The sequence below is a fragment of the Cimex lectularius genome, unplaced genomic scaffold (genome assembly GCF_000648675.2).
Source record: "Cimex lectularius strain Harlan isolate CLEC.00 unplaced genomic scaffold, Clec_2.1 scaffold44, whole genome shotgun sequence".
Taxonomy (NCBI): Eukaryota; Metazoa; Arthropoda; class Insecta; order Hemiptera; family Cimicidae; genus Cimex; species Cimex lectularius.
In genome coordinates, this window is record NW_019392639.1 from 196087 (window position 1) to 223737 (window position 27651).

At 34.2% G+C, this 27651-nt stretch overlaps 1 protein-coding gene across 1 annotated transcript in view; it reads right to left on the reverse strand.

Moving 5' to 3' along the window:
* LOC106665412 overlaps positions 1-27651 on the reverse strand; it is an 85953-nt gene that overhangs the window by 20894 nt on the left and 37408 nt on the right. The window contains exon 2 of the mRNA XM_014391829.2: positions 10139-10238. Coding sequence (XP_014247315.1) covers positions 10139-10228 — 90 coding nt within the window. The 5' untranslated portion in view covers positions 10229-10238. The remainder of the gene's footprint in view (positions 1-10138; positions 10239-27651) is intronic.

Below are 27651 nucleotides of genomic sequence, written 5' to 3' on the forward strand. Positions count from 1 at the left end.
TTCAAACCTAAGGAAAAGTATGATAAATCAACCATAAAACCGGGTACTCGGGGAATATCAAACCTTCCGAGTATCATCATAATAATCATGAAACTATCAAACTGCTTGAAGCTAGTGAAGTTTTAACTCGCCGGGCAGATTAAAATCTTACTACGTTATTAACGTTATTTCTACTCTAATTATTAACTGTACATCAATTTTGTTAATATCACACTGTTCGCAATTAAAACGAAAGGAATTCTGTTATGTCGGTTTATGCTTTGAGGGTTTTTTACGATTGACGCTGCGTTTGTAATCTCGCTATAAACGGCATTATATGGCCGTAAACGTTTAATATACTTTTAAATCTTTCCGAAGTTTAAATTTCTTTTGTATAAATATTTCCATATCTTAAAAACTGGTATGTACATGGATTGATTTACGGTATATAAAAAATAAGTATATTTTTATATATCATCAATTTTATCTGTTCGGAAACATTTTAATACATTATTCTAGGAAATTCTATATTGAAAATTAGACGAAGAAAACCTGTTTGAACTTATAAACATTCCACTTACAAACATTTATTACAAATATTTATTAGGTTTCGTGGTCCGCCTGGCCAAATAAATTATTTTCAATTTAATTAAAGTTTTGGTTGAGATATAAAGGTCAGCGTCACAAGCGGGACGACCTTCGGATAATTACCACTGCTCTACCACTTGAGCTATCGTGATTTCGATCCACTTGGACACTAACTTCCCATCTCAACCCCACCTTTTTTTAATTTTCCTTCCTTTTTTCCTTCCTCTCAAGTGGTAGAGCAGAGGCGTATTTAGCCAAAGGTCGTGGGTTCGAATCCTGCTTTAGACACTGACGTTTTTATCTCAACCAAAACCATAATTAAATTGAAAAGAATGTATTACAAAAGTGAAAGGTTAGAATGATAAACAAGTATATTGTAAAATAATCTCGTTTCAAATTAAATAAAGATTGTTAAGCATTGAACAACGAACATGATAATCGACGAATTTGTGGTTTAGTAGTGGAAGATGTTACAGTGGAGGGCTGGCAGGATCCTCCGAACTGCTAAGAAAATGACGACCACTACTGCTTCCCTAGAGCCAAGGGAAATTAGTGTTTTTCAGTATCACTCAGGACACTTCAAAACACACCTAAAGCTATCAACCACTGTATATTTTCATCCAGGAGAAATTACTGCTAAAAACTCCAGTAGCCTACTCGCATAAAAAAATACAATTAACGCTTCGGTTGGCACTTCAGGCAGATAACGTTCTGGGGAAGTCTGTTTACGCTATGATCCCAAAATTCTGGGGGTTTTTTTCGGATTAGACTAGGAGAAAAGGATCCTAATTAAGCCAACTGTGTCAGTTATAAAGATGGCTAGATCGAGTTCGGGTCAGAAGCAAGATCTATGAAGTTATCAAGCAATATAATTCACACAGTCCAGAAAATATGCTACTGTTTTTCTGACTGCGGCTATTAAACACCGTTAGGAAAATCCAGTCTGGTTCTTCCAAACAAACCAATAGCCATCTACCCACAGAGCTAGACTGTATTAAAACCAACTCCTCATCAATAGTAACGTCCAGAGCTTTTTGGAATTACATCAACCCCGTCAAATATTGGAGAAAACTACAAAATTACCATCGTTTGGGTACCAGAGCATATTGGGCAGAAGAGCAACGTGGATGCGGATAAAACAGCTAAGGAAAATTTGATGAAGAAGCCTAGCAGCCCTGGACGATTTTAGGACATATGGGAATGTATTCCAATTGAAAAAAAGAACACAGCAGAAAATAACAATAAAACTCCTAAACCTAGAACAGGTTAAAACACTAAATAAGAACTATAGGGTTTCTATCGAATGTTGTTTGTGTTCATTTATTGTAATGAATGTAATTTATTAGCGTGAAAGGAAGAGGTTGCTTATAACTCCGCCTCGAGGAATATCGAGTACTCTGGGGTGAGTGGATGACGTCTGGAAAGTAAAAGTAATTTATTAGCGTGAAAGGAAGGGGTTGCTTATAACACCGCCCCGAGGAATATCGAGTACTCTGGAGGAGTGAATGTGACCAGAAATCTATGTTTGTCGTGATGTATGTATATGTATTGCATATTTTGTTTCTATTCTGTATTTGACAACCTGAGGAACAAACGAGAGACTAGCATTCTAGGATATCAAAGTAGTTTATATTTGAAATCAGGGAGTCAATGCCAGATCGAGACGCTCAAATGGCTGCAGTTTAAAACAGCATATGCGCAAAAGAAGAGAAAAAGAAAGAAAACATGCAGAGGGCCGGCGATGACCTCAGCTGTTTGTCGGCCTATAAACTTCCCTCTTTATTATTATTAGAACGATAGTCGAACTGCTAACTTGGTTCTGCATACCCAGCCGGCAAACGTGTAGGACTCGAAGCAGCATATACAAGCATGTTCAGACATTGAAGGAACAAGAATCAGCTGAACATGTCCTCTATTGTGTGAAGGCCTATGCAAGTTGGTCATGGGAGAGGAAAAGCCACTATTTGAAGGATACACATAGGAGACGTTAGCAGAACTTTGGGATCTGGTAAAAAGCTTCAAGCTCAGCAGAGAGTTCTAGATAATAGTGGCGTATGTACAATAGATGAATATTGATCGCTTTACACAAGGTCGTAATGAAGCGTTTCATGTCATTTTTCCACAAAAACACTGTTAAAACCTTAAGAAAAGAAGGAAACTGTGAACAGAACGATACCGCGGATGTTCATACTTGCACAAAAACAAATACCAGCGCGGTGGTTTAAAGGGCAAGATTTGTAAGGTGTGAAATCAACTGTCTGTATTTTAATCGATGAATAATTTATTTTCAGTCTCGTTTTGCACGTTCCGTAGCAAACCTCGACTCTGCATTATTCAGCAGTTGTGGAAGGAAAGTGGTCGGGGGCCTCGCTCGTCACCAAAGGAGGATTCGACACCGAAGTCAGTTAATCAATTGTCCGTTTTCGATGTAAAAGCCTTCAAAATGAATGACAGAAAGGTAAAAAGAAAGGATTCACTGAAGAGTCGCACTCGACGGAAAACGGAATCATCACAAGTGGATCACGACGATATGATCTCTCCTTATATTTCATCCGATTAGGATAAACCGGTCCGGTTTTATGAGAGGTTCAGGGTAAAATATTAAATAGACTTGAAAAGCATAAACCCGCTTACTGAATATAAATATTTTTTTTAATGGGAAATATATATATGACATTTTCATGATACTTTATATTTCCGTCTGACCGAAAGTGTGGTTTTACAGCAGTAGCTAAACGTCATAAATTATTGCCAACATACGTTTCTTACAAGTAAATCAGCCTAACTAATAAAGTATAGAAAAAATATCGTTTTATAAAATGAATAAATTTTGACGACAGTAATAATATTATTATTATTATTTATCAATCAAGTTTGTCGTTTCTGGCAATTTTTCCCTGCTTAGCCATGTTCGTTTCCTCTGCGTGTGTGTATATATATATATATAAAATACTTACTACACATAGTTTATTTTAATTATTAATCCATTTATGTTTTAGTGGTCAATGACCAAGTTACTTCTTTCAATTAATTATCATGTTGATGTTTATTAACTTATTTGTCTTTTCAGAACTTTAATAAAAACAATCAGTCTAATTTATTTAACACCGAAAGAAAAACGGGAAATTATTAAGTTGTTTAGAAACTAACACGTAAACGTTGTTAGATAACTTAGAAAACATTAAAAACTTAGAAACTAACAACTTGTTTTAATTTTTTATTGATAAAAATTTCAACTTCCTAATTTTCAAATCCATTGCAGTTCGTGGTCCGATTGACCAATAATTTTTTCTTTCAATTAATTAATTTTATGGAAGGTGTTGGCTGAGATATACATTATTTAATTTTAAACAAGTTAATTGGTCAATCGGACCACGAGCTGCAATAGATATAATATTTAAACTGAAATATATCTTCACGAAAGCTATCCGTGGTCATTTCATTTGGCGCCGAGAATCAAATAGATTAGACTACATTTGAAAAATGGCAAAAAGAAGGGAAAGTTCGAAAGGTGGGGTTGAGATGGGAAGTTAGTGTCCGAGTGGATCGAAGTCACGATTTCTCAAGTGGTAGAGTAGCGGCGTATTTAGCCGAAGGTCGTGGGTTCGTATCTCGCTCGTGACACTGACTTTTTAATCTCAACCAATACCTTTCATAAAAATTAATTATTTTTAAATTATAACCCAACTACCTACATAGCTTCGCCGGAGTGAAAATGTTGGTGGTATATGTCAGAGGTCCTGTTTTTCTTCACACTATCTCACCCTGGGCTGGCAAAAAACCTCAAACACAGCCTTGACTCATTCGAAAACAAAATTTTAGTTCAATTTTGCTCAGACTAATTGATGTGATTTCTTGTCGCACTTAATCAAGCTTCTGAAAGTCTTCGCTATACTTTGCGTAAACCGATATGTTTCTAACTTGTTGAAGCCGTTGCTTGATCTAAATAGCGGTAGAATGTCGATAACGGAATATATTCGAAACAATAAAACGATCATCCCCCTGACGTGTGGCGACCTGATCCATGCCATCTTGAATAACCTCCAGTATCTTGGTAGCGATGGAAGTCCATTCGGTCAGTTGTTCCGGGAATGTTAAGCACCCTGGCCACATACACTTGGCTTCCTCCATCTTCCAACAATGCAATGATTTCAGCCGAATCTGTACCACTTAAAACGATCACTCAAACAAATTTGAAGCTTGAAATTTTTAAAACTTAAAAGAATTAAACCACAGAAACGTTAGAAAGAAGCTTTTCATAAAAACCAGCAAAGAAGAGATCGACTATTAAAAGATTTATTTACGAAATCCAACTATACACACAAGTAGGAGATTGTATCTATGTTTAATTTATCTCTAATATCTTTCAATTAATTAAGGGTTTTAGTTGAGATAAAAAAGTCAGTGTCACGAACGGGATTCGAACCCACGACCTTCGGCTAAATACGCCGCTGCTCTACCACTTGAGCTACCGTGACTTCAATTGCTCATGCTACAAAGTTCTCATTTAGACTCCCCATTTATTTGATAAATAATTTTGAAAAAATGTCTTACAGAGATCAGCAAGAGTCCCAAGGCTTCTTACGTAACCGACATCGAGTTTTACCCAATTCAAAGAAAACAAAAACAATTGGATATATATATCTCAGAGAGGAAAACCGGTTTACACCTTACAACGCAATAGAATTACGAGTGAAATGGAACCGGCAAAACAAACAAGAATTGAATTTGAATTTGAGTCTGAAGTTAAAAATAATCATCAAAATAGCCGCAATTTTCTCGAAATGAATATGTGCTTCCTAATGTAAGCAAATAAGAACTTGGACAAAAAAATGTGATGTATAAAACATTATACTAATTCTATGATAATTATTTGATAAGATGAGATAAAAAGTTACAAAATATTTACAGTAGATTAAAATTAGTAAATAGCCTGTCATATTTAAATAGAAATATAATAAGCAATAAATCTAATTTCATCTTGGTATCATTTTTTACTTTAAGAATCTAATTTTCAAACATGTATTAAAAATAGAAAAGGGTTTGTTATTACAATTTTGCCATTATTCAAGACCAACATATTTCACTGGTGAAGTCACTTTTCATTTTCACTGACAGTTATTTGGTAAAATCTATAAAAGTACAAATAGGTAAAAAATTGGAGATAATGGGGTGAGATAAAATTTTTGCAAAAAACGAAGAAATTGGGTGAGAGAGTGAAAAAAAGCAAGGACAGAGAGAAAGAGAGAGAGAGAAAGCAAGATAGAGAGAGAGAGAGAGAGAGAGAGAGAGAGAGAGAGAAGGAGAGAGAGTGAGAGAGAGAGCAAGAGAGAAAGAGAAGGGGAGAGAGAGAGAGAGCAAGAGAGAAAGAGAAGGAGAGAGAGAGCAAGAGAGAAAGAGAAGGGGCGAGAGAGAGAGAGAGAGAGAGAGAGAGAGAGAGAGAGTGACACAAATTTTTCACTTCAAAAAAATTGTGTACAATTAAATGAGTGATTATAAAATAATTTATTAATGTAAGCATCCCATTTAAAGAGATACGGCAACAATAACAAATCTCAAATTATAAAAATACCAAGACAAATACAGTTCATATAAAATAAAGAAAAAACACAAGTATATACTTTTAACATATACATCATAAACATATATCATAGCATATATCTTTATAAGAAGAGAGATAAAAAATATTAATATTTGTACAGAGGGAAAAAATATTTCTTTATTGAAAGTTTGTTTGTGTTGAAAATATTAATTATTACCAACAGTTAAAATTCTAGAAATGCCCAGAGTGAAGTAAGGAATTATTAAATCCATTACAGTTCCAATTAACATATTTCAATTAATTAATATTTATGAAAGGTATTGGTTGAGATAAAAAAATCAGCGTCGTGGGGATTCGAACCCACGACCTTCGGCTAAATACGCCCCTGCTCTACCACTTGAGCTTCGATCCGCTCGGACACTTACTTCCCATCTCAACCCCACCTTTTGAATCCCGCTTGTGACACTGACTTTTTTTATCTCCACCAATACCTTAAATAAAGATTAATTAATTGAAAGTAAATTGAAAGTTCAGACCACTACGACAAAAGGGGGACGGCGTCGATGGCCGCAACGGTTTAGCCGCTCATCTCTGTGAGGTGATTGTTTTTCTGAAAGACCGGCACTCCGAGTGTTGATATTTAGAAACCCCGTTAAAAAATAAATAAAAAATAAACCATTTTCAACTTTACTGGGAACGAAACGTACAAAAGGGCTTATTTATTCAAGAAATTAGGCATAAAAACATCACTCAAAACCACAAACATATTAGGCAAATTGCTAAGACAAAACATAAACAAGATGGAGCAAGTACAATAAAACGAAATATACACACTAACATGCAAATGTGGAGTGAAATACATCTAACAGGAAGACAAAAAGTAAACAGATGAATAAATCAAATCGTTTATGTACAACGACGGAAAATTTAATTACTCCACACACCTAACAGGAAACAACCACGAACCATCGACAACACTAATGGCACTCTCGACACGACACGCAAGAATGGCACAAGTACACAGAAGACAAATACTTTGAGCCCTGAAGATGACCTCAATAAAGATCGAAACGTTGGCACGATAAAGAAAATGTTTTTCTGAAACCTACATCACACCAGACCGCATCTCACGATTTCTAAATAAATACTAACAAGTACGAAACTACTACACAGCGTATAAAAAGGACGAAAAATGAAATGCCGGAAAAATTAGAAATCTAGAAACAAAACGTTAAAAAAAACTCTTAAATATCAAATTAACAATAATTCACAAAAATGAGTTACACATTTAAAACATTACACTAAATGAAAAGTCAAAGGACCGAAGGTCAGAAAGACTACCTAGAACAATCAAAAAACTTCGACTATACCATCAAACACTTAAAACTTCACTTTATAGACATCGTCCAAACACCGAAGATGGTGAAATTCCGAAACGCCTCTAAACCAACAAAAATCAGCGAGGACAAGCAGACCAAGATGATAGATAACTATCAGACAATCGATTTATCACCCCGCAGACCACAAGATGAAAACTCACAATAAAAGTTCACACTTTACGAGAATTTAAACCCTGTGGGATAATGTTAGCTCAAGCAAGGGATTCTGGCTGACTGCCATAATGACGATTTTTCATCTTTCCTGTTGCAAACATAAAAATTGCGTAGGAAGAAATTAATAGAAGAGATAATGACAAAAAAAATCTTTTGGTATGATTCGTTAGTTAACAAATGTGTAAAAATTAGATGATATTAAAAAATTATATTAATAAAAAATAGCATATATGTAGATAACTTTCTAGAAGATTTAAATCTATTTATCTATTTATCCATCTATCCATTTATCCATTATTCTATTTATATATTTATCTATTTATCTATTTACCTATTCATATATTTACCTATTTATCTATTTACTTATATACTTATTTACCTATTTACCTATTTATCGTTTTATCTATTTATATATCTATCTATTTAATAAATTTCAGACAGGGTCTCATTTGTAGGAGAGAGCGCACGCGTTTTCATTCACTATACAAAGCTATCAACACCGACTTAGAAGAAAACACGTATTTAAAGACAGTTCAGGAAGGTGTTTTATGTCTATAAAAATGAAACTAGGAGTGAAATGTTAAATTTAAATTGTTCATACACTAGAAACGAGGAGAGGCATAAGTGTTAGGCAATATGTTAGCAGATGAAACTGTCTTCCGTTTTGCATGTATCTGCCCAATTCTGCGGAACTAAAGAACAACTTTTTTACGTGCATTCGAATTAAATTGGAATACATTTCTCCAATATTTAAATGGACGAAATTCGCAGGAACTATAAAATTATGGATTAAAATATAGAAATCAATAGACACAAGAATTTAATTATTAAATTAATATAAGTAAGTATTTATTTATTTGTTTATTCATCTGTTGATTTATTTATTCTCGTGTTTTACTATTTGAATCTATAACTTATTAATGTGTGTGATTGTTAATGCTATTCAAAGGCTATTTATTTTGTGAATGTTAAATTGAGTACTGTATACAATCCATTACAGTTCGTGGTCCGATTGACCAATTCTTCAATTAATTAATATTTGTGAAAGGTATTGGCTGAGATAAAAAAGTCAGCATCACGAGCGGGATTCGAACCCACGACCTTCGGCTAAATACGCCGCTACTCAGCCACTTGAGCTATCGCGACTTCGATCCACTCGGACACTAACTTCCCATCTCAATCCCCACCTTTCGAATCCCGCTTGTGACACTGACTTTTTTTTATCTCGACCAATACCTTAAATACAGATTAATTAATTGAAAGTAAATTGAAAGTTCAGACAACTACGACAAAAGGGGGACGGCGTCGATGGTCGTCTCAACCTCAGTTCTCGAATTTTACCTCCTGTTTTGCCATTTTTCAATGTTGGTTGAGATGGGAAGTTAGTGTCCGAGTGGATCGATATCACGATAGCTCCAGTGGTAGAGCAGCGGCGTATTTAGCTGAAGATCGTAGGTTCGAATCCCCCTCGTGACACTGACTTTTTAATCTCAACCAATACCTTTATAAATATTAATTAATTGAAAACTGCATACAATATTTATGTATTTATTAATAGTTGTTATGGGCTATAAATGGGCTATGGATATATATTAAACTAAATGATTTCTTACATTTTGAGAAATTGTAATAAACGCTTGTTTATTTTATTGTTATATTTTCTGTAATTGAATTAATATATGATTCAATTCCTCTTACATACAGGTGACTGGCGATAAGTGTAGAAAATTCAGGTTTTTTTACTCACCATGTGCAACATAAAAACTTCCTATAAAACCCCTGTCCAAATCTCAACGGTAAAGAAGTAATTTCAGGTTTTGGGTTTTTGCACACTGATATGCACTCATTCACGGTTACTGCAATGGTAATGCTACTGCTGCAAGGGGAGAACACGAAGCTCGTTTTTCACATTGAGACGTTCCAGCAGATCGCACTTTCAACGACTTAATCAGATACTGAGGGAAACTGGTTCTCCCAAAACCTGAAATTACTTCATTTCCGTTGAGATTTGGACAAGGGTCTATAGAAAGTTTTTTGTTCAGGTGAGTAGAAAAACCTCCTGAAATTTGACCATAATCGCCAGTCACCCTGGATATTATGTATATATTATGGGTGCCAACTTCCGCAGACAGATGATATCTCAAATGTGTATAGCTTTTTGTACAGTTCATATTTGTATGTTGTTATTGTGAGGAAAAGAAATAAAAATCATTTCTTTTCTATTCTATAAAAATTGGGTATCCAATAATATTTCGTTACAAAATATTTTTCAAATCCTCCCAGTTAAAGCGGTTTTTTTTATAATGTAATAAATGCCTAATAGAATACAATACAATAATACAATAAATACCAAACATTATGTTAAAATGAATATAAACTGGTGGTGAATTATACTATTGGTTAAGAGATATTTCTGTTATGTAGAGAAAAAAATATAAAAGTCTCAAAAAACAAGTATAAAATATATTCCACGTACCTGCTCAGCGCAGTTGATGAAAATCTGGTTGAAATCCGGTATCTTCGGGCTGTAGGGGCTTTGGAAGCGCTTGCAACAAGTCGACCCCATATCTTCCTTCCTAGAAAAACGAGAAAATGTTTAGAATCGACGGGCAATAAAATATAAAATATTTCTTCATATTTTCATTTGCGATATAACCGTCGGCAATAAAAGCCGAAGTCTAGGTGGTAAAAAAACGTGTGGCTTTGAAAAGGAACAGATTGCGGAGGGATGGCGCAAGACGCGTACAGAATGAAATTGGATGAAGAAAGGAAGTGTTAGATCTAAGCGGCCAACTTTTCTCATATATCTGCAACGTCTAATAGTTGCAAACCGAGTTGGAGGGCCTTTCTTGCCTCGGCGATTTCTAGAGAAATCAATATTTGAACTCCAGCCTCGCTTGTCTCCCCCTCCTCATCCTCAACGAGCAATTGAACGAGTGTTGAATGGTTAGAATTTGATACTGATTGGCCCATTGACAAGCAAATTAACCTAAAAAAAATGTCCATATGGGAAACGAAAAAGGAAAAAAACGACGTGAAATGGGTGTTTTATGCTAACAAACCATTTCTAGCCACCCTCAATTACAACAATTTATCTTTTGTTTAATATCATGGTCGAATAAATCTCCCAAATAAATTCATACAAGACAGTCACGTTCCTCTTATTTCTAACGATCTAAACTGCCTAAAAACGGAAGAGGAGTTGTTTAAAACTGCTGTTTTCATCTGGTTAGCTGTTTTCCACAACAAGCAGAACCATGGTACAAAAACTCTGAGCAGTATTCTATTTTGCAAACTTTCTATTAAAAATTACACATAGAATAATAAATAGTGATCTTCAATACCTTGTTAGAAAGTCAGTAGCAAAAGCTAATCATGAGCTGTTGATTGTTGGCTCAGTCGTTTCGATTCTACCAAACAATTTGCTACAAATTCCAAAATGGTTATTATTCATCAAATATATTGCAAATTTAAAAAAGGTTCATTTGTGTTTTCAATGGCAGTTGGTACATAAATGACAACTATGAACAAGAGATTACAAAGAAACAACCAACAGCTAATAAAGTAATTTAGGAATATAGTTCGGGTTTGACGATGACGCTGGAAGGATTTGACCAACCGACCTGCTTATAACCTTACAGGATTCTTTCTGTGGATATTTCGACCGACGATACATGAAATTCAAACTCCTTGTCATCAATTCGGTTTTCATCTTTGTCCTTGTACTCAGCATGGCTTTAGTGTTGTAGCTTAGCAAAAAGAAGATAATTTTGAGGCAGAAGGGTTCGAATCCCACTCGTGACACTAGCTTTTTCATCTCAACCAAGACCATACAAAGAATCATTAATTGAAAGTAGTAATTTGGTCAATTAGACTACTAAACATAACTGGATTAATATTTGATAAGTAAAAGAAGTATCACTTCACTAACAGCTCCCCGCCACTTCATAAGTCTCAGAGAATCGAATCCTGATTAGACTACATTTGAAAAATGGCAAAAAAGAGGGATAATTCAAAGGTGGGGTTTAGATGGGAAGTTAGTGTCCGAGTGGATCGAAGTCACGATAACTCAAGTGGTAGAGCAACGGCGTATTTAGCCGAAGGTCGTAGGTTCGAAATCCGTTAGTGTCACTGACTTTTTTATCTCAACTAAAAACCTTAATTAATTGAAAGATATTAGAGATCAATTAAACATAGATACAATCTCCTACTTGTGTACAGTTGGATTTCGTCAATAAATCTTTTAATAGTCGATCTCTTCTTTGCTGGTTTTTATGAAAAGCTTCTTTCTAACGTTTCTGTGGTTTAATTCTTTTACGTTTTAAAATTTTAAGTTTCAAATTTGTTTGAGTGATCGTTTTAAGTGATACAGATTCGGCTGAAATCGTAGCATTTGTGTATGTGGCCAGGGTGCTTAACATTCCCGGAACAACTGATCGAATGGACTTCCATCGCTACCAAGATACTGGAGGTTTTTCAAGATGGTATGGATCAGGTCGCCACACGTCAGGGAGATGATCGTTTTATTGTTTCGAATATATTCCGTTATCGACATTCTACCTCTGAAGAAACGTGTCGGTTTACTTTCAGAAGCTTGATTAAGTGCGACAACGCCTGTCCTTGGTCCGGAAATTCCGACAAGGCACAGAACAGCTCGATCTAGCTTTACAAGAAATCACATCAATTAGTCTGAGCAAAATTGAACTAAAATTTCGTTTTCGAATGAGTCAAGGTTGTGTTTGAGGTTTTTTGACAGCCCAGAGTGAGATAGTGTGAAGAAAAACGGGACCTCTGACATATACCACCAACATTTTACTCTAGCGAAGCTTTTATTAGTATTATTCAAGTAGTTGGGTTTAATTTTTATGAAAGATATTGGGTGAGATAAAAAAGTTAGTGTCACGAGCGGGATACGAACCCACGACTTTCGGCTAAATACGCCGCTCCTCTACCACTTGAGCAATCGTGACTTCGATCCACTCGGACACTAACTTCCCATCTCAACCCCACCTTTCGAATTTTCCATCCTTTTTGCCATTTTTCAAATGTAGTCGAATCTACTTGATTCTCGGCGCCAAATGAAATGACCACGGATAGCTTTCCTGAAGATATACTTCAGTTTAGGTATTAAATCCATTGCAGTTCGTGGTCCGATTGACCAATTAACTTTTTTTAATTAATTAATTTTTATCTCGACTAATACCTTTTTATAAAATTTAATTAATTGAAAGAAAAAATTATTGGTCAATCGAACCACAAACTGCAATGGATTTAAAAATAATAATTAATTAAAATTTTCAATTGGTACAATTAGGAAGTTGAAATTTTTATCAATAAAAAAATTAAAACAAGTTGTTAGTTTCTAAGTTTTTAATGTTTTCTAAGTTATCTAACAACGTTTAGATGTTAGTTTCTAAACAACTTAATAATTTCCCGTTTTTCTTTGGTGTTAAATAAATTAGACTGATCGTTTTTATTAAAGATCTGAAAGGAAAAATAAATTATTAAACTTCAACAAGATAATATAAAATATACATAGTTTTCGTTTATTTCTCGTGGTTTTGTAAAAACATTGAGGTCGCGAAATATTGCGGCCCAAGACTCTTATTTTACGATCTCATATAACCTCAATGTGTATAATACACACGTGGTAAATATAAAGTTCTATAAATACTAGTCATTTTATCCCCTTTAGCAGTGTGGGACAATCAAAAGTTATAAACAAAAGTCAGTCTAAAAACTTTACGAAGACAATTTGTAATAACAATAGAAAAAGCGCGTATGGTCGCGTTGAATTAAACTTCCAGTTAAAATGGAACATGACTGTCATTGCGATTTATTTTTATCTATTATGAGAAAGGTTTTCAGTTTCAATTCATTCTCGCTGTAAGTAAAATGAACAAAAAATACATCAAATTTGTAGTACTTTTCCTTTCAATTGGGCTGTTAAAATAAGCAAAGATTCTCCCATAAAACAAGTAATTTATGGATTGTTCCGATAACGTGAAATAAAAGCAAACTTTTAAACTTCGGAAAAAGAGAAAACGCATATGAATGGGGAAAAATTGAAAAAGTTTCAAACTTAAAGCTAAGAATTAAAAATCAGCGTTATAAAATAGTTTTATCGATTTAAACTCTTTAAAAAAATATAAGCATCATTTATGTCAGGATTAGTATTCAAAATGTTAATAAATAATTCACTAGTTTGCGTGGTCCGCTTGACCAATCTTTCAATCAATTAAGGTTTTTAGTTGAGATAAAAAAGTCAGTGTCACGAGCAGGATTTAAAAAATGGCAAAAAGGAGGGAAAATTCAAAAGGTGGGGTTGATATGGGAAGTTAGTGTCCGAGTGGATCGAGGTCGGTTTTCCCTTTTTACATTTATTTTCGCCGCTAGGTATGCCCTCTCTTCTTCCGTCGGGGTCGATCATCTCAAACCTGATCAATGATGTTTAAAGAAAATACCTGGTGAACTATACATGAAAACAACCAAGTCTTGAGATTAAACAAAATCAGTAATTACAATTAATTAAGGTTTTTAGTTGAGATAAAAAGTCAATGGCACGAGCGGGATTCGAACCCACGATCTTCGGCTTGATACGCCGCTGCTCTACCACTTGAGCTATCGTGACCTCGATCCACTCGGACACCAACTTCCCATCTCAACCGCACTTTTTGAATTTTCCCTCCTTTTTGCCATTTTTCAAATGACGTGTAATCGGAAGTTGGTGTCCGTGCGGTTGAGATCCAAGATATTAATTATTATTAATTAATTTAATAAGTAAAAATGAAGTATACCTTCACTAAAGCTCTCCATGGCCATTTCATTTGTCGCCGAGAATCAAATAGATTACACGACATTTGAAAACGGCACAAAGAAAGAAAAATTCAAAAGGTGGAGTTGTGATGGGAAGTTAGTGTCCGAGTGGATCGAAGTCACGATAGCTCAAGTGGTAGAGCAGCGGCGTATCAAGCCAAAGATCGTGGGTTCGAATCCCGGTCGTGGCACTGACTTTTTTATTTCAACTAAAAACCTTAATTAATTGAAAGTTAATAAATAATCTTTTTATTGATTTTTATGAGAATTTATATATTATAGTATGTGTACATTTAACAAATAATTATGAAAGCCGAACGAGCTGCCAAAAGAGCAATAACAATGCCATTTTACACAAAAATAAAAATTTAGGAATAATGTACAAATTATTTGAAAAAATTATTGGTCAAACCGAGGGCCATCGAGTGAGTGAACAGAAAAGAATGAACATGTCTCGAATAAGATAAATAAGCCACACCAGGATGACGAATGGGCATATTCTAACTAACAAAGAACCACGGAGATGCCCTTTGTACAGCGCATTAAATTTAAATGTAAAAAATCTGCCTTCACAGGACAAGATGTGGCTATTCACGCGTATAAAAACTTCTAAAACAGCTACGATTGCAGTGTTAAATTGATTAGGTATAAGCAGATTGTACATGGTAACTTCCGAAACTGTAAGATTGGTTATTTCTTATTGCAGGAATAGAGTTACTAGCTTGAATGTTTTGACTATGTGTGAATTGGTTCATGGCGAAATAATGAGTACTACACAGATCAAATTAGACATGAAATTACATACACATCATCACATACTGTCTAATTAGTCAATTGACTGGAATAAGCAAAATCCTATGCATATTTTTCCATCCTTCATTCTCACAACCATCAGTTTTGGTTCAGACAATCTCATTCCACTGCTCACAGTCGTTCAGAAGGATTTCTCTGTGAATTCCTAAATGAGAAGCCATTTTTGATTTGAAGAGTAAAAGTGTATTCCCTTTTAGTTACTACCACATCCTCAAATCTTACTGAACGGATAGATTATATCAAGTAATCAGTGGCTCTTCTTTATTAGTCGGATATCAGACAGACAAAGATGTAGCACAAGGAAATATATTTGGGCCCACCTTTCACATAGTATACACCCCAGACGTTACCATTTCTAAAACTATCCGTACCTCTTATGCTGATGATGCCGCGATCCTTTGTTTTACAAACATCCCATCATTTCAGCCGAAACCAGCAAATTCGTGTCTTTCTTTCTACCTACTACCACATCCTCAAATCCAACTTGACTGGCCGATACTATCAAAGCATAAGTGGCTCTTGACTATCAGCCAGGTATCACAAAATGTAGAGGTACCTGAAGGTTTCCATCCTAATTTCAGACATTCCAGACATCAGAATTTCAGACTCATTTCAAAAATATCCTTATCTCATATGCGGATGGCACCGTCATCATTTCCCTNCGGTCAATGGTACATTAAATTCAAATTCCTGGTCTAGAATTTGGCTTTCAACTTCGTCATTCCACGATTCAGCTCAGTTTCAGGGTTTTCTGCATTTCTGGACTTTTTTTAATTTATTATGTGTATATGGTCAATAGTGGAATAGCCGGTCGTAAAGCCTGCATGTTCTATAAGTTATTAATTCTCTAATTGCCATCTGTTTTATCAACAAAAAAATTTTATTAAATAGTAGTATTTTTTAAAATTTGAAGGGTATAATAGGACAAAATCTAACCATGATTTAATTTTACTCAAGCACATCTTAGAGTAAATCAGTTTTCTTGGATTATTTTTCTTGAAACACGCTTTGTTGTCTTTCTTTTACATAATAATCGCCGAAAAGGAAAATGTTTTTGTGTATCCTAAACGAGAGTGAGATAGGTAAAAAATTAATCCAGATTAAATATTTTTAAGGAATATTCCACAGAACGCGGCTAATCTCTTCAGGCTTAGTTTGCTTTTTCAACATAAAACCTCCGTTGATTTCTTCCATAATTAAAAAAATCTCAGTTTTTCAGTTGAAAAAAGTAATCTTGAAGATTAACGGTGCAGGATCATATCGTCAGCAATAATCATTTATGAAGTTCTGTTTCTGCTGAAAAACAAGAGATGCGCCGTATTGAACAGGACGTCGGTTCGATTTCCTTATGAATCGAGTTTTGACGGGAAGTTGAAAAGCATTGTATTTGAACAATTCGGGCCGCATCCGTTCTCCGGGCCCGTGTTTGCACCGGAATTCGTCCGATGGATCGAGGCCTTGGATAAACCTGTGTGTTATTATTTTTGGAAATTCGGTAAAAAGAGAAACATATCTCTTTGATTTGAAATAAAGGAGGATTTCGTGCTCTCTTCATGTTTCTACCTAGGGTTTTATAGCTTTGCTTAAAATACAAAACTTTGCCTCTGTGTTTTCATTAGACCTAAAAATATTCGACAATCGACTCTGGCTGCCTCATTTCCTTTGAATAAAAATGACAAATATTGGGCTGGTGCAAAACTAATTCAGGTTTTACAAAGACAGTCAAAAGTATTATAATTTTTATAAAATATAGAAAATAATTCGAAATATTTTCCATCCCAATCGGTACATCTTTGTCAACGAGTAATAAGCTTATATTCCGCTGGCATAAAAATATTTATTTCGACTCACAATAAAGACTTAAAAGGAGGTTTTGGCTTCACCGCGTTCTCTAAAAACTTTTTTACGAGGGTTCGCAACAGCAGAGGTTGTGTAAAAAACCCTCAGGGTTCCGGTGTTTGCAGGGCCGCTGGATTCGAACCCGGGACCTTCACCTTACAGTGATGAGCAACGTGTCAACGCCTAAACCGTTGCCGCCACCGACGCCACCAAAGTTTCATATTCTAATTACTTAAGTTTCCGCAGGGTTGGCATTGCGACATGTGGCCTGGCGTTATCGTGAAGAACTATCGGTCCCTTACGGTTTACCAATTCTGGACAATGAAGTTACAGTTTCTCGTGTAATTTGTCAATTTCTTGTCAATATTTCTCTACTGTAATATCACCATAATTCAGGAAATTATAGTGAATAAACCCAGCAGTACACCAACAAACAGCCACCATAAACTTTTATGGGTGCAGATTTGGTTTCGGGGACTGTTTTGGCGCTTCATCCTTGTTCAACTACTGACAGAAGCACAGGAGAGCGATATCCCCCGCAACATTTTCTCTTCGGAGAAGCTATGCACGGGTGTGTCTTGGTTTGGGCAGGCATTTCTATGGACGGTCGCACGAAGTTGATCTTCATCGAGGGTGCCCTAATATCTGCGCGATACACTGAAAATGTGTTATCAGAAGTTCCTTATATACCTCTAATTGGCGACGGTTTTATTTTTGTGCAAGTACTCACAAGCTAGGATTTTTGGTGAGTACTTTGAACTGGGTTCAATTCAATAAGTTTGCAATGGCCAGGAAGTAAACCCGATTTATCGAAAGCCTTTGGGACGAGTTGCCAAAGAGGGTGAACGTCGCCCAGTGATGCCAGAGAATTTGCAGGAATTAAGAGTACGAATTGAATTGAAGAATTCGTCAGCTGTACATTCAAAACGTCATAAGATCAATTCCACGTCGAATGCTAGCGGTAAACGACGTACGAGGAGGAAATACTCAGAACTTAATTGAATATTTTATTCATTTTATTATGTTTCCTGGTCCGCTTGACCAAATAAATTCTTTTCAATGAATTAAGGTTTTGGTTGAGATAAAAAAGTCAGTGTCACAAGCTGGTTCGAACCACCACCTTAAACGGCTAAATACGCCGCTGCTCTACCACATCGTGACATCGATCCGTTCCGACACTAACTTCCCATCTCAACCACACCTTTTTGAATTTTCCCTTGAAAAATGGCAAAAAGAACATATTTACTAAATTCACTAATTTCGTGGTCCGCTTGGCCAATTACTATATTACAATTAATTAAGGTTTTTAGTTGAGATAAAAAAGTCAATGGCACGAGCGGTATTCGAATCCACGATCTTCGGCTAGATACGCCGCAGCTCTACCACTTGAGCTATCGTGACCTCGATCCACTCGGACACCAACTTCCCATCTCAACCAAACCTTTTGAATTTCCCTCCTTTTTGCCATTTTTTTTATCTCAACTAAAAAGCTTAATTAATTGTATGATATTAATTGGTCAAGTGGACCACGAAATTAGTAAATTTAATAAGTTTAAAATGAAGTATCCTTCACTAATGCTCTCCGTGTCCATTTCATTTGTCGCCGAGAATCAAATTGATTACACGACATTTGAAAAATGGCAAAAAGGAGGGAAAATTCAAAAGTGGGGTTGAGATGGGAAGTTAGTGTCCGAGTGGATCGAGGTCACGATAGCTCAAGTGGTTGAGCAGCGGCGTATCTAGCCGAAGATTGTGGGTTCGAATCCCGCTCGTGCCATTGACTTTTTTATCTCAACTAAAAACCTTAATTAATTGTGATATTTGGTAAAATTGTTTTACTCATTTTAATTTTTTATTATTTAGCTATATCGTATATTTTTTTAAATATCCAGTAAACAACAAAACATAACAATTTTAGCAATTGCAAGTATGTTCTAAAAAAACGAGGGTGACTACATATTTTACCTCTAAGTATAGTTATTTACTCAGAACAGTAAATACGAGTCGAACACCCAACCACTTTATGACTTGAACTTTGAGTGTTTACTGTATATTTTTATTAATTTGCTGAACAACTCAAAAGATAAGGCAAAATGCCGTCGGTCCATTGTATTACTTAAGAAAATATCAGTTTCATCACGTTTAAGACACACAATACAACAGTTAACAATTCAAGTGGTCCTGTGAAGTATAAAAAAGTCAATATAATCGGTAGTAATCAGAACCATGTCAATGAACGTAGTAAACGTATTGAAATTATTGATAACAAAATTGACATAAAAAAATTCTAACAGATATTTTCTACGCTTCTTGAATTGATTCACTGATAAGGACTTTTCGTGATTGGTTGGATGATTTTTCTTGATTAATTTATAAATATTTAAGCTGACCAGTCCCAAACGCTAATACTAACTCCATTACAGTTCGTGGTCCGATTGACCAATTAGCATTTTTCAATTAATTAATATTTATGAAAGTTATTGGTTGAGATTAAAAAGTCAGTGTCACGAGCGGGATTCGAACCTACGACCTTCGGCTAAATAAGCCGCTACTCTACCACTTGAGCTATCGTGACTTCGATACGTTAATACTAACGCTAACCCTAACTAATCTAATCCATGCCTAATCTAACCTAACCCCTAACCCTAATACATAACATATGCTAAAATCTGATGTTGATTTGTGTACTTCATTTGTATTCACTGTGCTAATAAGATCTTAAGAAATACGATCTAACCTTAAGTAAACAGAAATATAAAAAAATTATCTTAACGGCCAAATAATTTTACGCTTTTCTCAAATCTCCCTTGTTTTCAATAGATTAAAATAGACCATAAACTTACAATATTTTTATTTATACATGCGTTAATTTTTGATTTTATTTTTTAGCGCCGATAAACTTCATTGTTCAGTAATTCTTTTCCCGTCGTTCTCGCGTTTTCATCCTTCTAATTTTTTCCAATGTTTCTTCAGTCAATTTTATTATATAACGTTGCATTATGTAACGATAACTGACTCTCTTTTCTTTATTTTATTGCTAGCCTCTCAGTACCTCAGGATAAAATAACACAAATAACAAACACATACAAAAATCTTAATAAATAAAACATATTTGTCTAGTTATTATTCCTTCTACTCTAGAATTTTCTATGTTCCTCAATGAATTCGGGGATATGCCTCACATTCCCGCTAATAAATTAGATTCTTCACCAGACATCGATCATAATGCGTGAACAAATGAGACTGGGAAGACGGTGGGAATCGAACCGAATGGGGCGATTTCCTTCTTTATTTTATTATTATTATTTATTTTATATCGTTTTTTTTGTTTTTTTTTTGCCTTCCGTTGCCCTTTCGCAACGACCACCCGGGCGCTGTAAGGAGCCGAAAAGGCTGAAGGAACAGTATCCCGGGGGGACCCGTGGCGATGGGGCGATTTCTTTCTTTATTTTATTATTAGTATTTATTTTATTTCGTTTTTATTATTATTATTTTTATTTATTTTTTTTTCTTCTTTCCTCTGCTGTTCCTTCTTTCTGTCCCACAAGTTCTTATAGCTTCCGTCTATAATAAAAAAGCAAGACAAAGCAAGCCAAAGAAACTGTAAAGAGCCGGCGACGGCTTAGAAACAGTACAACAAAAAAGACCAAGACGGTGGGAATCGAACCCACGACCGCGGGGTCTAGAGCCGAAAGTTTTATCAAGCTGACCCTCGGCTACCGCGGTCCCGTCTTGTTCGTAGCACGTATAACGCAGATGAACAAAACCGGCCGGTTTACAATGAAGACAAGCAGACAATTACAAAACGTGGGTTTTGAATTATTTAAATTACTTTTAAAATAATTATTCAATTTTTTGTAAAGTGTGGCACGTATTTACCTTAGGATTCCTGACAACGTCTATTGCTTGTTTTTTTGTTAGAAAATAAACACGATTATGGGAAACATTTACGCGAGTTTATTATGAAGAGCATTTTATTTCATTTCAAATTATTATACTTGTTTGTAAAAAGTGTAGAAATAATTTTTTAAAGAGTTTTCATTCTTGCAAATATCGAACAAAGAGGCCGACGAACGGTCGGAGTTTCCCAAGGGTTAATTTTCCACCTCTCCATTATTAGTTTTTCCGTTACAGTGTAAAGTTTACGCCCTCAAAAGTGGCAATTCTGTTCACCAGAATAACCAAAAATAAACTAATTNATTTCATTTCAAATTATTATACTTGTTTGTAAAAAGTGTAGAAATAATTTTTTAAAGAGTTTTCATTCTTGCAAATATCGAACAAAGAGGCCGACAAACGGTCGGAGTTTCCCAAGGGTTAATTTTCCACCTCTCTATTATTAGTTTTCCTGTTACAGTGTAAAGTTTACGCCCTCAACGGTGGCAATTCTGTTCACAGACACAACCAAAAAAATAAACTAATTTTAATTTAATTTATCAAGTGAAATCTTGTCTTATCGTCGAAAATGCAAGATGAATCTTGACAGGCAAATCTAAATTTAAGTATAAGGTTCGAATAGGATTATTCATTATCTCTACTGAATCAAAACATTAAATGAATGCAAAAAACTACTATCAACCTTCTAAAAAACTACTATCAAGCAAATAATTACAAAACGTGGGTTTTGTAATTAATTACATTACTTTTGAAATAATTATTCAACTTTTTTTAAAGTGTGGCACGTATTTACCTTAGGATTCCTGACAACGTCTATTGCTTGTTTTTTTGTTAGAAAAATAAACACGATTATGGGAAACATTTACGCGAGTTTANAATAAGAGATTAACCTCATGACCACTCAAAAATGTAATAAATATACAAAATAACTATTACCATACAGCAATAAAATGTAAAATAAATAAATACACCATATAGAACATTATTCTTTTAACGCTAATGATTTGACCGTTAATATTTCCTTAATATAATAAAGTAAGTCATGAATTTGACAATTATTTCAAAGTAGCTCAAAAATTTGTAAACAGGGCAAATAATAATTAAATGAACCAATGTTTCTTTTTCGTTTATAATACATTTAAAAAAAATACACGGCAAATTTGTAGATAGTTTTATATATACAAAGTCCCTTCGGTTTCAAACCTTAATTCTATATTTGCTGAAGGTCTTAATTGAGCCAATATGTTTGTTTCAAAATAGGTACATTTTGGAGCAAGTAGTTTTCACCGAGAATAATTAAAATATTTTCAAAAAATAAAAAGAGTTATATTGTAAATTTAAACATAACTCATTGTGTAAAGCAAAAATATGATTTTTCTTCTTTTCAGTAATTTGATATTTGTGTTTGAACAATAGTTCAGCATTAGGACAATAAGTAAAAACAGACAATTAATTAAGGTTTTTAATTGAGATGAAAAAAAGTTAATGGCACGAGAGAGATTCGAACCCACGACCTTCGNTCCTTCCCCACCCCTTCAAAATCCAACGTATATAAACAAAAAACAGCAAAATCTCACTGGCACTCTCGCAAGAATGGTACAATTACACAGAAGACAATCACTTTGAGTGAGTAGAAATACTTTGATTGAATATAAAATAGATTTTGCATTGTATAAATTCACTTTTCCACATCCTAAATGTAATTGTTAAATGTAAACATCGTTTGTAAATCCCAGGCCCTGAAGATGATCTCATAAAAGATCGAAACGTTGGCACGATAAAGAAAATGTTTTTCTGAAACCTACATCACACCAGACCGCATCTCACGATTTCTAAATAAATCTTGTCTTATAGTCGAAAATGCAAGATGAATCTTGACAGGCAAAATCTAAATTTAAGTATAAGGTTCGAATAGGATTCATTATCTCTACTGAATCAAACCATTAAATGAATGCAAAAAACTACTATCAACCTTGTTTCTGGATTGATAGATAGTTGTATACTATATTTTTACAATGTATCATTGTAAATACAATAGGTATAAGGGGGGGAATACATTAGGCTTTCTATTACATTTTTCCAAACTAAAAAAAAAATTTACAAAATTGTAACAAAAATAAATTTAAAAAACTATAAATAAGAGATTAACCTCATGACCACTCAAAAATGTAATAAATATACAAAATAACTATTACCATACAGCAATAAAATGTAAAATAAATAAATACACCATATAGAACATTATTCTTTTAACGCTAATGATTTGACCGTTAATATTTCCTTAATATAATAAAGTAAGTCATGAATTTGACAATTATTTCAAAGTAGCTCAAAAATTTGTAAACAGGGCAAATAATAATTAAATGAACCAATGTTTCTTTTTCGTTTATAATACATTTAAAAAAAATACACGGCAAATTTGTAGATAGNCCAATTAATACATGACAATTAATTAAGGTTTTTAGTTGAGTTGAAAAAAAGTTAATGGCACGAGAGGGATTCGAACCCACGACCTTCGGCTAGATACGCCGATACCACTCGCCGCCTAGCTTTAATCTTATAAACCAATTTAAGATTTTTGGCAGTATTTGAATACTAGAAGTCTCAATACCAAATTCAACATTTATTGAGTAACGAGGGGTGTTTCGGGGTAAATGATTCAGTTTTAAAAAAAACCGTATTTGGATTTTATCAAGTTCACCTAGTCACCATAATTCTGCACTATATAGGGCACATGCTGCCACAATGATCAAACAGCTGCAAAAACCTATCTGCCTCATATTAAAATTTTCTTTAAAAAAAAAATATATATATCTTGAAATACATACTTCACAAAGCCAAAAATTTAATTTTTATATTCTCGGCTCCTAAGACCCAATGGCAAGAATGCTCGAAAACTAATTTTTTGACTTGTAAGCAAAACAGCCTTAAAAAAGAAGGCAGGAAAAATTGGCTAAATATGCAAACCTTCCAAGGTTTAACATTAAGCGTAAAAATTGTCTTTAAGTTTCACATTTAAATTACGAAATTTGTCAAGTGATTCACTTTTCAATTGAGAATAATGGAAAAATCCCGGAGTTTTGGAGTTGTTCACGTTGGCCTGGAATCGCCATTAACGAAAGGGCCCCGCCTCCTAATCCTGGGCCCTTATTCATAACTATATTTGTCCCAGAATCATAATGGCCCCGGTGGGAGCATTGTTCGTACGTCGGGGCTGAAAGGGCGGCTCACTTTCGGCTCGTCTCCTTTTCCCTCTGTTTTCCCTTTTTACATTTATTTTCGCCGCTAGGCATGCCCTCTCTTCTTCCGTTACCTCGTCGGGGTCGTTCATCTCAAACCTGATCAATGATGTTTAAAGAAAATAGCTGGTGAAATACATGACAACAACCAAGTCTTGACATTAAACAAAATCAGTGATTTTTGCTTCAAACCTTGAAATTCGAAACTGGTTAGGCGGTATTTCTCTCGCATTACCGCCAAACGTGTTATTGATGAACACGTGCTACATTACTAACTACTACATCCCACATACAATGTATTACGTGAAATAATGCTGAATACTGCATCTTTTTCTTCGGAGCGACAAGTCAGGAAGAGATAATCTTAATTCAACTGAGAATAGGACACTTTAGGCTCACCCATGTATAACTAATCGCTAGAAAATCGCCTCTTCTGAAAACTACAGGGAATTTGTAACAGTAAAAAGCTCTCCCAACAACAACCTAACCGTGAAAAAAGGGCGAAGTTCCAGCCCCCATCCAAAAACATTAGCCTATCAATGTAATGATATCTACACTGTGGTCGTTCTTTTTTTTACTCCATAACCTGAGAGAACTCCAAAGAAGAAGTAAAAGTTCCAGATTCCCTCTCAGAAAAGTCATCCTATCGAAGTAGTGATCTCTACATTTTGGCCAGCCTCACTTCACTCGTACTTTTTTAATTGTTTTATTGGTTAGCACTTGGCTAGTTTCTATACCTATAGGATATTTTTGTTACATATGGTGAGTAGAAATACCTCCTGAAATGTTTGACACTTATCGCCTCTCACTCTGTATACATAGTATTCGGCTACTCGTGTTACATTTCATTTAATATCCTTTTTAGTGGCACAATCGCTTTTTAAATACTTTTTTCAAAGATGAAGAAATTGATGAAGGAAAAGAAAAACTGTGGTCAAAAGATTGGTAAGGTGGAAATTTTTTTGTTAATTTTCCACCTTACTAATCCTTTAATCACATTTTTTTCTTTTCCTTCATCAATTTCTTCATCTTTGAAAAAGTAATTAAAAAAGCTATTCCACCACTAAAAAAATATTATATACATATAAAGGATATTTAATTACTTTTTTCAAAGATGAAGAAATTGATGAAGGAAAAGAAAAAATTGTGGTCGAAAGATTGATAAGGTGGAAAATTAAAAAAATTTCCACCACACCAGTCTTTCGACCACAGTTTTTTCTTTTCCTTCATCAATTTCTTCATCTTTGAAAAGGTAATTAAAAAAGCAATCCACCACTAAAAAAATATTATATACATACAAAGGATATTTAATTAATTTTTTCAAAGGTGAAGAAAGTGATGAAGGAAAAGAAAAAACTGTGGTCGAAAAATTGGTGAGGTGGAAATTTTTTTTAATTTTGCACCTTACCATCTTTCGACCACAGTTTTTTCTTTTCGTTCATCAATTTCTTCATCTTTGAAAAAGTAAAGCAATTTCACCACTAAGAAGGATATTGAATGGAGTACGTTTTTTTAAATTGGCTGGTCTTTAGGTTTGTAAATAGTAGTTTAGAATCACCATAGTTGTTTGTAAATTTTGAAAAATAGTTATTGAAAGTTCTCGCTATTAAAACGCTTATTTCACTAACGTTTACAAGTTAAATATTGATTACATCTTATTAGAAATTTAACGTACTTTTCAATGGTCTCAACGGATTTGTCTAAAACCTGTTAGTTTTGGAGTTATCATTGTTTATGTGAAGCAAAGTCATGAAATATTAAAAAATCAGAAAAAGTGAAATAACTCCGAAACTGTTGAGATTCGGGCCAAAATTAATTAGTACCTTTTGGTCCATTTTGAATGTAGAATCTACTGGCAAAGTTTGCAACCCAAGTAGCCGAACACATTGTATAATTGTCTTAGTCTATTATGTATACTTATTAAATAATAATTTTTATCAATAAATTAATTAAGGTTTTTAGTTGAGATAAAAAAGTCAGTGTCACGAGCGGGATCGGACCCACGACCTTCGGCTTGATAAGCCGCTGCTCTACCACTTGAGTTATCGTGCACTAACTTCCCATCTCAACCCCACCTTTTGAATTTTCCCTCCTTTTTGTCATTTTTCAAATGTCGTGTAATCTATTTGATTCTCGGCGACAATTGAAATGGCCACGGTGAGGTTTAAAGAAGGTATACTTAGTTACTTTACTTAAATTTACATTTACTTAAATAAAATATACCAGCTCAAGTGGTAGAGCAGCGGCATACTTAGTCGAAGGTCGTGGGTTCGAATCCCGCTCATGACACTGAATTTTTATCTCAACTAAAAACCTTAATTAATTGAAATATAATAATTGGTCACGAAACTAGTGTATTTTTATCAATTTATGAAAATAAAATATTTTTATTTGCCTTTCATTCACAAAGAATAATATTTTCATGAAAAGTTGAATTATATTGACAATTCAAATTATTTTAATAATGGGAGACATGTTATCTTAAAAATTCTCGATTTCCAAAATATTGGTTCATGTTTTATGTATTAAAAAAATACTGATAACCTTAAACAAACACTTGTTACATTCGAATAAATATTGTTTGACTTACAAAATTTTATAAAAATCCATTATAACGTCATATATTACTTTGAAAATTTCGTTTACAATCAACAAGAACTTTTCAACTATTTTTTTGTGCAAAATCTTTCAGTGAAATCAAAGTAAATAAAGTCAAAAGGAAGTAAACTCTTCTTAGCCTTTGAAGCAATATTGGGGGATTTATGAAACGCATTATCATGTGATAAATCTGTTTTAATTTTAACATTTCAATTTAAAAACAGGAATTTTTCAACGGGTAAAACAACATACATTTTATTTCCCGAGCGTGAATATTTGGATTCGCTGGATGGTTGACAAGCAAGCGAGACCCGTGTTGAATGTTTGTCCGAATGCGTTCCTGTTTGTTTATCAAGCAGAATCCGGTTTCACACCATAACCGCAACCCCTCTTGCACATATACAAAAGTTATTAATAATAAACATGTTTAAAGAAATTTTTATTTTATGGACTGTATTTAGCCTTGCTGTTGAGTTTACAGTTTTATAACTTTTAAGTTACATTTATACAAGAGTATATAAATATTAGATATAGATTATTGCTACAATTAGAAATAGATGAATTTGATTAATTATGCAATCATGTTAATTAATAAATATTACTGCGAGTTTTATACGATAATAATACGATATATAGTACGACTATTTTACAATTTACAAAGGGTGGTTTTTCGGCAAGGGCTTACCAATTTTAATTAAAAAAATTTCGTGACACTAAAAAAATGGAAAAATAATAGACGTGTTTGCCCGTTCTTCCCCAATAAGTTTTAAGAACTGAAAAAAAGTCA